The sequence below is a fragment of the Uranotaenia lowii genome, chromosome 1, assembly GCF_029784155.1.
Source record: "Uranotaenia lowii strain MFRU-FL chromosome 1, ASM2978415v1, whole genome shotgun sequence".
In the NCBI taxonomy this organism is placed as follows: domain Eukaryota; kingdom Metazoa; phylum Arthropoda; class Insecta; order Diptera; family Culicidae; genus Uranotaenia; species Uranotaenia lowii.
The window spans coordinates 65,715,637-65,729,786 of record NC_073691.1 but is presented as its reverse complement, the minus strand read 5'-3'; the positions used below and the strand labels follow the sequence as shown (position 1 = coordinate 65,729,786).

Sequence of the window (14,150 nt, the reverse complement as noted above, 5' to 3'; positions counted from 1 at the left end):
GATAAAATAATAGTAGTTTTCCGTAGCCAAACAAAACAAAGTCAGTCATTGATCTATTCTTGTGAGTGATGGACGTGTCTCTGTAAATCTTTGAGTTAAGATTCATTAGAATCGAAAAATCACGACCCTTGGCAAAACATTTCATGAAAAGATTGAAATAGGCATTTATAGTTTTTTTTTCAATTAATTAAAATTTTCTATTTAAAAATGGCTAAATCGCTGAAATTTTTACTCCTATTACCAAAACATTAAGCTTAAGAATAAGCAAAACATAATTAATGACAAACATCATTTCAAACTTATTCGAATTACTTGGATGATTTAACATGCATTAAACATGCAAATCATCTTCTATACATATTTCCATACGAAATTGAAACTCATTGCGCTAGTTTAGGAATCAACCGAATCATCTCAAATTTACACTGATGCATTAAGCATCATTATTAATGACCAAAGAGGGTCCATTTTTACCGCGGTTTAATGTACATAGCAAATATATGTAGTTGTCAAAAAATCAAACAACACAGTTATCTCATTTATACGCATAAATATGAAGAATTTTATTCTCATCTAACCACTTATTAGTTTAAGTTGGTAACATTTCACAGGATCAATAGAATCGTGCTTAAACTAGGCAATAAATAGGTAAAAGCCGAAAAAAGAACGGAAAACCTGGAACCAAAACTCTATTCGTTGCACCAATGAAATTTTCCCACCTTTTCTATTTATCTAAATTATTCCAAAAGTCATTCATCATTGGCAGTGCTAAATAGTTTTGATCGATACGTATCTGAGTTAGGTAGGGTGTATTTAGTGTTCGAGATCACTTAATTTCGTTGGTTTGCACCGAATTCGATGTCGTCGTTGTGGTTGTTGTTGTTGTTGCCCTGGTTGTCGTCGTTGTAGTTCTTGGAGTTGTGGTTGTCGTTGTTGTTGTTGGGATCTCAATCGACAGATTGTTACCCACTAGCGGCTGTAGGACCCACAGAAACTCCCCAGTGCGCCGTGCCGTGTTCTAAAATATATCGAGTTTGTTTAGTACAAGCATCGTGCTTTTGAAAGTCTAAAGCTTCGTACGAGAAGCATCATAAAATTGACGAGAGCTTAAGCCAGCGATGTATACTCACCATAATTAAGTTTCCAACACGAGTGGAAATGTTGGTTACAAGACTGAATGAGCTACCGAAAAGTGCGTCCGGTACCTGGAGAGAAACCTTCTGTCGGTCGAAATCGGGCGTATCGTCGGTCGTTGAAGTTACTGGGGGACGCGTTGGGTTGATAGCATCCTTCAACGCTTGGTTGGCCTGTTTGCTCGCCTGCGTAAATAAAAAAATAAATAATGTTGTAATATTGTATAATTTGCTTTACTTTTGAAATTGATCTTTCCAAAACCAGAAACGGAATACTCAATTTTATCCCAATAATTCAATTTTTGAAACAAATTATGGCTTCGCACTTCGTACGGTGTTATATCTTTGGAAGAATGCACTGCTAAAAATCTTTCATTATTATGTTTTTTTCAATTATGCTCATAAATATTCAAATCAATGTGTATTTATTTCCTGCAAATCAGTCCAATTAACATTTACATACGAAATTTATTTGTGAACCGACAACATCTTCAGGGATTCTAAAATTATTTACGTGTAACTAAACATTTTGTGTGTGATGTTCTTTTATTTCTAACTCTACTTACAAAAATTATATCGTTGTTAAAACATAAAAATTTCATTAGTTAATGATAAATGGACTGATTTGCCGGAAATAAATACACATAACAAACAATAGTCGACATCTTGTAAAACCAACATTCAAAACAGTATTTGGTTTTTTTTTCCTTTTTTTTCTCAGAGAATTTAATATTTTTGGTATCATGGCATAAAACATTTACAACAAAAAAGCAATCGTACATCGGATTTGTAAAAAGGCCATAAATTCAATGTTTTATGCCTGCAAAACCAATCTCAGTAAAATAAGATTTGATAAAAATAGACTATAATTTGAGAACTAAGATCATGGAAACTATATCCCAAAAAAAGTAATACTTCGGAAAACTGAAATCAAAACTGAATTTATTTATTTTGAGTATGATCAAGATAATAAATTTATTCATGTTGTTTTATGCATTATTTTGTACATGATTTAGGCACTTAAAAATCATTTAGGTGAACGCTTTTTTCGTTATAAGGACTCTAAAACCACCCAGAATCCATAAACGAATTCCTTACAGCTTTGTTTCAAAATTCAAAGTTGAACTTTAAAAACATTACAAATCCTTTATAAATAATTTTTAGTGCCCCCGAAAAAAGTTACCGAAGGCAAACTTGAAAAACATAAGAAATTTCCCAATTTTTTATCAAAATAAAAAAAATCTTTCTATTCTCTTCTCTTCCCCTACTAAGCAATCAAATAAAGCTGAAAAGTAGATTCGACTTCAGTGATAATTAACTCTAATCCGCATTTGAGTGTCAAAATGACATTATTTAGATTTTACCCGGATTTGGCCCGTATTTTGCCTGGATTAGCCCGGATTTTTTCACTTTATTTGGCAAATCAAAAAAATATTAAAATAAATTGTGTTGTAATTTTTTTTATTGAGCAACCAAAACTATTTTTTTAGAAGATTTTGCCAAAATAATCATGATAGGATTTTTCGAAGCCTAAAATACGATTAAAAATCTGTTTGTAAATTTTGATGAAATTTTTTAAATTTTTTAAACTTGATTTTCTATGAGTAATTTATGAGTTTTGACCAAATTTGCCCGGATATTGCCCGGATTATTGGTCGTCAAATTAGAAATGAAATGCCCGGACTTTGCCAGGTTTTTATAAAGATTTGCCCGGTTTATCCGGCCCGGATACGTGCTTAAAAATTCTGACAACCTTAAATATGACACTATTGGAAGTTTGGCGGCTTGTAACTTTATTCGGGTGCATCTAAATAATACATACAATTTCCTCGGGGACCTTCAAAGAATTCTTGAAATTTTTAATTTTGCATCATTACTTTTTTTATGGACACATCCTGAAAACCCGGGAAAAACTCCCTAACCATACCTTGAGTGTAAATTTAACACTCCTCGCTTAAAACCGCTATATTTTTCTTGTTTCTCAATCGATTTTTACAAAATTTATAGTTTTAAAAACTACCTTTAAAAATTCGTCAAAAATTCTGTGTTTCGTATTTTGACAATCTGAAAATGCAAAAATGTGTCTCTTTTCAAAACTTATCTGATTTGATTTAAGAAATTCATTGATTGAAAAGTACGGGTTTCACTCCACTTTTTACATTTTTTCTTTTATGTTCTTGAAAAAGTCCAAAAAATGTTTTCTGATGTGCAACGTATTGTTTCTAGCTTCAGCTTTCTTGGACATCAAGTGAAACTTTTTCAAGAGCATTCCGTAGCGTATCTACAGTATTTTATCCGAAGCATGATTTTTTGATTTTTTTCTTGGACTTTGAATAACGGAAAATTGAAGTGTTTCAGGTGAATAATTTCTCGATAACATATGTTAGCTCTTCTACGGGGTTTCCAAAATTATAAATTTTGTTAAAAATTGAATGAAAAACAAGGGAGATAAATTGCTTTTAGTCAGCAGCGTCGAATGGACACTCCAGGGATTGTAATAGGTAAAAATTACTGGGATGGATGAGCAAGAAATAGACATATATTTTTTTTGTAATTCAATCAAAAAGCTACGTATATCAAATTATGGGTAGTTAATTCTATTACCACTTGTTCTAAGACAATGATATTCTGATTCCTCAGAGAGAACAGGAAATTACCGTGATATGTACTGAAGTCAAAAATGATCAATTTTAGCGTGAATTCACGTCACAAAAGTAAGCGAGCAAAACACAAACACATCACATTTATTAGAGAATAAATCATACTTATTTCATAGGAAATTTAATTTGCGAGCGTAAAAACGGTTTATTTCAATATAAAATAAAAATTCTAACAGTTAAGAAAAGTTCAGAAAAGTGAATTCACCTCACGGTCGAATGTGTCAGTTGCTTATTTAAAATTTTGGTTATTTTTCCATGGTCTTCAAAAACTGACCTTAATGTAAATAAGTCATTAGGAATGGGTGTTTTGCAACGAACATAACTTGTTTTGCTGAAACCGCATTGAAGAACTTTTAATAGATATGATTTCAGATTGAAACAATAAAAATGGTTGCTTTTACAGACCACAGCCGATTATTCAAAAAGTTCCTGGAAAGTTCATAAACCAAGTAACTAAAATTTTATTAGAATCATGTAATTTTGATTGGAAAAATGGCTTTTCTTCAATTGCATTCGTTTCTAATCAAAAGTGATGAAATTATTTTGAAGAGACCAATTCACGTATTTAATCCTAGGATTTCAACATATCGAGGACCTGGTAAATTGAGTTTTGCTACACGCTTTTCATTACACTGCGTACAGCTCCTATAAAGTTTTAAAATAATCTTTCAAATAATATGATCAGAAAGAAAAACAACCCGTACATTAATTCAAGAACATGAAATCTGCATATTTGGTCCATTTTATGTCGAAATAAGGCACGGCGTATTGCGAAATTCCCTCATAAATATAATTTATTAGTTTTTAATAGATTTTTATGTCACCCAAATTTATGTATAAAAGCTGGTTATTCAGAAGTTAAAACAAAGGTTTCCAGTTCCTTTCAGTTTTTCGTAAATTTTCATTTACGGCATAGTCAATTGAAACAAAAAACTTAAATTTTTCAAATGAAACTTCAAATATTCTCATATTTAGCTGACATTTTTAAATTTCAATATTCGAATCGGAATGGTCACGATCTCTGTTAAAAAAACGCCACCTTTTCTGGGTCATTTTGGCTTCCGATTAAATTTTTAGACGATACCAAAATTATAAGATTTTCTTTCTTCACAAATCTATAGCTAACATGTAAACATTTTCAAAATCTTATTCAGAGATGGTTTGTGTAATAGTTTCATGAATCTCTTTATTTACGAAATGGGGGACACCATAAAAATCAACTTAAAATGGAACACAATTGTGACTTAAGTCGAACAATTTTAATACGGTATTCATAAAAATTGATTCACGATCACGAAGAAGTTCAGGACGCGTCGAGATGAATTTCAAAACGATTTTTTTTTTCGACATTAAAATAATAAAATTTTTCTATTTATATTCGTGGCCATCATGTGGCTTTTAGCAACTTGTGGGAAATTGTCAGCCATATTTGGAGGGGAATCATGTAGCAATTACAAAAAGGGAGTTTATTTTTAAGAACATCTGCCTCTGGTGGTCATGTTTTGTCATGTTGAATGGAGTTCAGGAAATAATGTTATGAATTGCTACGACCAGAAGTCTTGAATAATCTTTCGTTCTACATAATTGTAAATACAAAAATATTTACAATTTTTTTTTAAATTCCTGGAATAAAATCCCTTGAATGGCTTTGTCTCCTTAGCTGATGGTTTACAATTTGCTATCAGTTTTTTTTCAAACAATTTTGTAACATTGATTATTCACACAGTTTAGAAAATTAGGTGAAAACAACTGGAGTAACATAAATAACCGAGGCAACTTTGATCGACATAAATTTTCCCACATACATAGTCATCAATAATTTAGTCGAAATTTCAAACATCTTAAAACTGTTTACTATGTTTGAATGCCTACAACATGTTGTCATTTATTTGTAAAAAAAACATTAACGGATCACATGTTGATCTAATGATAACTTAATAAAATAATGAGTTAAAAACTAGTTAAATCTACAAAGTTCTCGAAACCATTGAAAATTTTCTTCGGAAAGTAGCGTAGTAGTATTGTTTCATATAGGCAAAATTTGGTTTGTTTTCTTTCCTCAGTAAGTATTTTTAAATTTTAGGTGTTGAGATAAATCAACCCTAACAAAATATTCAAAAAAATGAATGAAAAAGTTACCAGAGCTTTTCAAGTTTACGGTAGATTTTTATGACTTCCTATAAATTTTCTCTTAAGTCAAACTTTCTAGGATTTCTACAATATTTGCAGAACTCAAAAAGTGTTTTTTTTAAATAAAAAATTATTGTGCATCGCTAAAATTTTAATCTTTTTTCATTGAGGATCCAGGTGACTTTTTTCCCAACTTCGTTGAAACCTAGCTGAAAAAATTACCCCACCCATTCCGCTTCCCATTCTTTATCCAATCAATGATAAAACATTAATGGCAAAGTTTAAGCCCATTCGGATAACTCTGAAGCGATCCTCAAAGACTTTCAAATTTGTATGGATCTTTCTATGGAAAAAGTGTAAATTTTCAAAGAAAAGTCGTTATTAATTCTGGCAACACTGCGGAACAGCATGAATTTAGTGACGGAAATAATTCAATGTGAGGAACAACTTTGTAGAACACGAGTTTAATAATCTAAAAACTTAAATATTTATATTTGAAGATAGAAAAAAATATATTTATGAAAATATGAAGTATCTTTGAGAGCATAATTCTTCGTGAATTACAGTTTATTAGAGCACTGAAATTACTAAAAATTAATTGTTATACGAAGATATACTCTTAAAGCTTAGTTCTTTTAGAATTGGACACTTTCTTTTGCTAATAGCTCATCTACTTGTAATTAAACATTCAAAATTTTGAAAGCATTTTGCAGCCTGTGAAAAGAACTTTTAGAACATTTTTTTTTTCAAAATTTAGAATTCACGCGTTTTTGAGATATTTACGATGTAAGAGATTAAAGAAAACAATTATTTTGCACAGTTTCCATCAAAAGCATGATCGGCAACTATGGTTAAGTTAACTTGTATCGCATGTCGACAGTCATATCTGTTTCACCTAATTCATGTCATTTCTCTTGTATTGACACATGTTCCCTTAGCTTTAGAATGGCTATAGTGTTAAGAAGAGTCAAGGCTCATCTAGTATCGTACTCTGATATTTCGTTATCAAACGTCAATCCTGGTTCTAGAATCCACTGCTACAGCTATCGCTTGTTTCAAATTTGTTGTCACAGGAACTCTTTGTAGTCGTCTAACCAGAGCGCTAACTGGTCAGTTAAATAAAAATATATAAAATCAAGACTTTGTGCTCTGAATCTCCTGTATGGTTAAGCTATGATTCAGAGGTACTATTGTACCTATATTTACCTTCCACTTAGTGTGTACATGTCCCTCTTTTGCCCGACTTCATTTTTTAATGTATGTTAGAATTTTACAGAGAAAGTTAAAAAAAAGTCCTTATTTCCAATATTATGATTAAAAAAAAGCTTCATTGCTTAAAAATCCCTATGTGGATAGGCTAAATGCCAACTTTGCCATTATAAAATCGTTTTTTTTTGCCCTCATTGTAGCATCGTGGTTAGAACACTTTCTGATCATTGTAAACTCAAATCTTCTGAATTTTGTAGTTGTGAATCAAAAATGTGTGATTCATTTTAGCTCATATATGCCTGTTTTTCGTTTGCTAGAAAGCTTTTATGTACTCTCGCCTATCCTGTTATAACTGTATCTTATTCTAAGAATTTAAACTAAAATAACAATCTGTCATTTTTCACCCAATGTGGTTATAAGCATCAATGCTTTAAAATCCCTACGTGGATCGGCTTTATGCCCTAAATATTTATTTATTTTCTAATCCTTTTATGGTTTTCGGGTTTCTCAGGTATATGATGACATCTGTAAAAAAAGGCTAGGCACAATTTTCCCGTTTGTTTGGATAACGTGCCGCTATCAAGCCTACCCTTTTTCTGATACCTGATGGTTAAGGGTCGTCAGGAAGGTCAATTCTCCAACCAAAATTTTTAATTTTGATAAAGCGAAAAACTAAGCGTAGATCCCTGAAATTTACCACAATTTTTTCTTTAATAAGCTAAAAGTGTCGCCTAGTTATAAATCATTCAAACTTAACCTCATACAATTTTCTTTGCTGGCTCCAGAGCTTGTAAGCTGTATTGCCGGTACCGAGGCAATGAGACAGGTGATTTCTGATGGACGACAAACTTAGGTAAAAAACCTTTTTCACACAAATTCTAGCGGTTAATTCCTATAACATTTTTGATCGTGGCAAGGTCTCTTGCAGATTAAAGTATAAATTAGCTGGTTGTTTAAAAAAAAAAAAACTAAAATGTTTGCCTAGATTTTGCTCCTTTGGGAAACAAACAACAATTTTCAAAACGAAAACTTCGGTTTTTGCTGGTTATAAAAGCCTAAAACAGTAATCTTGAATGTAGCCTTCGCAACCTACGATGTTATTTATCCGCTTATACTTTTAGTTCATTTGCATGATAGTTTTGCTTCGTTTTTCAGATTTCTTCAACAGACATTCCAGTAAAAACGCTTTTAAGCGGCTCAAAAATAATTAAGTTTTGTTATATCGAAGCAGCTGTACCCACTAAATTGCCCTCAGTTTCTTTTAAAAGAGATGTATTGAACCGAAAAGAAGAAAAATTGGAGGAGAAGGATGGCGCTACCTATGTCCTACACAGAAAAAAAATCTGAACTTTACATTTCATGTAAAGTTTGATTTAATGTAAAATTCAGTCATATGTGTTGTATATTATAACGCAACCCTGAAAAATCCATGCGTTTCTCATTCGGACTAGTTTGTTGTATTTTTACATGACTTTTGCTTGAAATGATGTTTGGAATCAAAAACGTTGCAATCGCACACAGGGTGTGTCTAATTTTTGCCGATTTTTATAAATATATTGCATTTTTGTTAAAAAATATTCAAAATAGAATATTACTCGATAGAATTTCATAAACTTTATTGGATAGAAGTTATATTTTGTTCAAAGCTACAGTTCACCTCTTGTCCCATATTCTATTTTTTTTTTTTTAATATAAGAATAACTCGAACCGAGTTGCTCGTGCGTATCTGATCTGTTCGGTGCTTTTTTCAGTGCGCTGCGTGATGTGTTTTCGGCAAATGCGTGAGAAAGCGGAAAAAGTTGATCTGTTTTGTCGAATAGTGCGGGGGTGCGGGCGGAACAAAATGAGCTTCACAGGAGAGTGAGATTTGAGAAGTAGTGATTATTGTTTGTGAATTTGATTGATTTGGAGTGTTTTTAATCTGCGGATTTACAATCGAATTAAGCCGGCCAAGAAAGATGGCGACCTATGGCGACAATTTGCAAAATGATTTGGTGTTGGTGGCATTTCAATGCGAACAAAATTCCGAAGATGAGTTTCTAAGTGTTGGTTTGTTCAGTCTGCGCCATGCGGTAGAAAAAGGAACCCAAAAAGAATTAGTCGAAGACTCGTGGCCGGAGCCGGAACTAATATGCTCGGCGGAATGGAAAAAAATGCGACAAGGACGATTCGGTGAGCCCGTTCCATACTTTAACGTAGTGTTTTCACAGGTTATTTGCTATAAAAACTGCGATGTTAATAGAAAACAACATGTATACTTCAAAAGTTTGTATAAAGATTTTCGTTTTCCATCCTCTTTTAAATAAAGGAAATAAATACGCCTTCCCAACAAGAGTGGCAAGTAGCAGAACTACTGTAAACTTCGCTACTCGCCGATACTGAATCAAAAGCGTGCGAGAGCGAATGATCCAGCGTTGCCAAATTTATTTCTTTTGATTTTAATGAACAAGATTTTTGATATTAATATTTTATGAAGATTTGTCAACTTTGATAGCTTATCGAAGTTATCTATCATTTTGTCAATTACAAGTAATCTTATCAATATTGTATGTTTTCCTGTCATAACATCAAATTATTGCAATTTGAACAGGTTTACAGAATCAAAATCATTGAATATTCTTCGGCAATTGGACATCGGTTGACTTCCTTAATTATCACTTGTATAAATGATTTTATTGATATGACTTGGTGTTCCTTTGTTAAGTTGAATGCAATATACATATGCTCATAAATTTTTCTTTCAGGTTCGTATCCTTTTTAAATATTTATAAATATATGATAATTTTTCTATTTTAATATTCTCATTATATACTCCTTCGAATTTTTAGTATTATCCTTACCGCTAAACAGATAAATTAAATATATATTTTAGAAGGAATGCATCTGGGGATAGCTTGAAGAAACTTTTGCAAGCGGCACGGGTAGCCGGCCATTGTAGGTTTCTGAGGGTTGGACGCCTTCCTTCGACGAACCATCGGACCGTGGAAGCCCTAGAAGAAATTCGAAGGCCAAGCCACACAGACATAGGCAGGACCTTGCTACCGATGGGGGAACCATACATACATACATACATAAGAATAACTCGAACCGATGAGGTTGATATGAAATCTTACAATTAATAATGAATGGCACAAAAAGAAGTCATACTTATGGTTTAATTAAAATATTGAAGAATAAGGTCAACAATATTCTCAATTTGTTGTTACCAAAATTTCAGCACAAGAAAGCTTTGCTTTCTCTTTTCTCTTGGATTTAAGTACCTTTAAACTTTTAAAATCAAATAAACCAGGTTCATAAATTTTTAAACAAGTGAATCGTTGGGAATTGTTAATTTTTAAACAAACAAATGACAAGTTTCATTACCACTTCTACACATTCCATCATTTTGCAAAGAATATTTTAATGTACAACAAACAAATAACAAGTAATATTATTCAAAAAACATACTGAATAAACTTCGTGCTATCTTTTGGAAAAGAAATGAAGATATTTTTTTTTCAAAATCATCTATTCAAAAAGTATTAACGAAACTACAAAAAAAAATCAGGTACACCCTGTAGCAGAATCGTTTAACAAACAAACGCTGAACGGCCGACCGGTAAGGAGCAAGTTCGATTTGATGCGCCAAGAAAATGCTGTTTTAAATCTGGAGCTCGTTGATTTCGGTTAGGTAAACCATTATGAATATCTTTTAAATCATTGTCATGCTTTGTTACAAGACAAGGCTGATGGCTAGAAGTTGATTCAAAATCTAAAAAGGAATAATGAGCCGGAACGGTTATGGTCATGTAAATTCACAATGACCTTTTTTCTTCTCGGGAATTTACATTATTCATGTAAATTAAGTAGAAATAACTTGTTCCAATTATTTGCAGGTTATAACATGTAATTATTTAATACTGTGCATATACAGATTAGACGAAGTATAAATGGGGAAAACTGCATTATATTAAATAATTACATTAAATAATTACATGTTATGAACCTGTTATGAAAACTTTCTTGAGCTGAAATTGAGAATATTGTTGACCTTATTCTTCAATATTTAAATCAAACCATAAGTATGACTTCTTTTTGTGCCATTCATTTTTAATTGTTAGATTTCATATCAACCTCATCGGTTCGAGTTATTCTTATATTAAAAAATAGAATATGGGACAAGAGGTGAACTGTAGCTTTGAACAAAATATCACTTCCATCCAATAAAGTTTATGAAATTGTATCGAGTAATATTCTATTTTGAATTTTTTTTACAAAAATGCAATATATTTATAAAAATCGGCAAAAATTAGACACACCCTGTGTGCGATTGCAACGTTTTTGATTCCAAACATCGTTTCAAGCAAAAGTCATGTAAAAATACAACAAACTGGTCCAAATGAGAAACGCATGGATTTTTTCAGGGCTGCGTTATAATATATAACACATATGACTGAATTTTACATTAAATCAAACTTTACATGAAATGTAAAGTTCAGATTTTTTCTGTGTGATCAACATCATGACTGAAAGAAGTGTGCGCTGGCCGATGAGAGATACCAAAAATAAAGTAGAAGTATTTCTAACAAAGTTTGAAAATCAATTTATTTTTCAAATTATTTCATGAATAATTATCATAAGATTACCTTCATTTCTAACTGTCCCATTTCTAAATAAAATAAGATTTACCAAGCAGCGGTAAGCAAGTGATGAATAGTAAAACATTAAAAGTCTTATATTGCTGCCTTGTGGGACACCAACTTCCAAGCTTTCTAGAGAGCTCTTTTAGTCTCGCCTTGAATAACAAGTTGTTTCCTGTTAGCCAAGTACTGCGTATGAGATCGTTGCGGCTAGGCTTCTTATGCCATAACTCTTCAATTTTTTTTTAATAATATACCATGATAAAGCGTGTCGGAGGCCTTCTTAAGGTCTAGGAAAAGACCTCTAACGATTTTCAATTACAGAATCCAGTATTTCGCATATGGTTGTTAGGTTACTTAATGCAGATTTAAACCCATATTAAATATTGTAGAAAACTTTTTTTTCGTTAAGAAGCTGTTCCTTGGCAAGGTTTGGTAAGGCGTTTTATATGGGCTCCTCAACCATAAAAATATGTGGCTTAATTAAGTCTAAGTCTAAGGGATTATTCTTACTAAAGATCACTTCAACATTCTTGGAAACTCTTTTAAACATACCCAAATGTTCCATTTTCTAGATTTTAAGCTGATGAGAAAGTTTTTCGAAGAAGAGAAGCAAATGTAATGCCAACTCGGAAGCTGCAGATACTTTTGTTAAATTAATGTTTGGGAAAATACAAAAAAAAAGATCTTTAACACAGTCCAAAATTACTTGCTTTCTTCTAAAAAGTTTTTCCTAGGCTTAAAATCTTCTTTTGTATGAAGTTTGAAAATTTTTACAGTGTTGCCAGAAAATTTTAAATTCTTTAATGGAAATTTTCATCTTTATAACAAAAAAAAATTCTACTATCCAAATGAAATTTAGCACATTACATGCTTAATCGTTATTGATATTGTTACTAAACTGTTACTTTTCCAAAAAAAGTGATAGAGATGATTAATTTTCTGTTATCAAATTCGTCGGAATATTTTTGAAATCGTTAAATCATTATTAAACGTTTTTAAAAACTTCTACCACACATTGATTATTGATTATAGGAGAATATTTTTGGTTGATTTTGACCAAAATCTCCAATCCGGCAAAACAATAATTTAATAAAAATCACAGTAAAATTTTGTTTTTACTATTATTATTTTCATGTCTCAAACTATTTTTACTTTTATAATTTACTAGCAAGAACAAATTGGTCTATCCACTGTATTTTGTAAATAAATTATTCTACATTATTCTCGCGTTTTATTCATATGAATTATTTTATTGAATGTTTTTTTTTTAATCTTTGAAGGAATGGTTTAAAATATAAAAGTGTTATATATCTGATCAACAAATCGTGAAAAAATTGTAGTTAATTTATACAATTTGTAGTTTGTGCATCATGATGCATCATCGATATTCTCGATAAAAATCGCAAACATTTTTATAAGTTTTGTCAATTACTTTTTCCCCAGACAATTAAATGTTCGAAAAAAGTTATTATCAATATAAGTGATAGTTTGTTTTTAAGCAAAGTGAATAAATCGAAATAGTTTCAATGACTTTTTTTGAGAAAATATTGATATTTGTTTGACTTAAATAGTTATAAATATTTTTGGGAACATTTCGGATATATTGTACTTATTTTTTTAAATATTGAGACTGTTGTGTTTAAATTGTGAAAAACTTTGACAACATGCATAGCTATAAATTTTGTCTGGTTGATCAATATACAAAAAAAAAACTAAAAAATATTTATAATTTTCTTTAAAATATTTGGTTTTCGATCGTTTCAACATAAGTTTGTTTATTTATAGGAAAACAAATAAAAAAAAATCAATGACACATCTGAAAAATTAGTTCAACAATGTTGAATTGATTATCTGGGATGGTTTCCATGCATGAAAAAACCCTGAAACCAATATATACACAATAAACTGAAATTTGTCCAACATTTGTGAATACAAAATAAAAACAATTAAAGGCATGCGTCTTCACCACAACAACGGTTAGTAAGAAAGAAACAACAACAACGAAAAACACTCAAACACAGGTTTACGGTTAATTGATTTTTTTGTATTTATTACAAATATTGCATTTTTATTCATTTCAACCACATTAGCTATGCTTTGCATCAGTTGTTTTTTTTTTGTTTTTGTTTGTTCGTTTATGTACAATACACACATCTTCTATGGTGTTTCGAATCGTTCATACAAATTTACAAATACATATCGTTCTAACACAAAGTTAACATTTTCCGACCTATTTTTTTTTCTTCTATCCCTAGCAACAGCGAGTTAATAGTAATAACATTTTTCACCTCCAAATTTGTTTGATTGGTTTATAATTTTCATCCAAATGAATATAAAAAAAGAGAGAAAAAAACACCGTTCCTAGCTACGATTGACTTTCACTTCCCTAACTAGAT

The 14,150-nt window shown here is 31.1% G+C and overlaps 1 protein-coding gene across 1 annotated transcript in view; it reads right to left on the bottom strand.

The window, feature by feature from the left end:
- Positions 1-605: 605 nt before the first annotated feature.
- Positions 606-14,150, bottom strand: part of LOC129760766 (uncharacterized) — a 45,786-nt gene continuing 32,241 nt past the window's right edge. Inside the window, exons 5-6 of the mRNA XM_055758431.1 lie at positions 1,131-1,319; positions 606-1,018 (exon numbers count right to left, since the gene is read on the bottom strand). Coding sequence (XP_055614406.1) covers positions 827-1,018; positions 1,131-1,319 — 381 coding nt within the window. The 3' untranslated portion in view covers positions 606-826. The remainder of the gene's footprint in view (positions 1,019-1,130; positions 1,320-14,150) is intronic.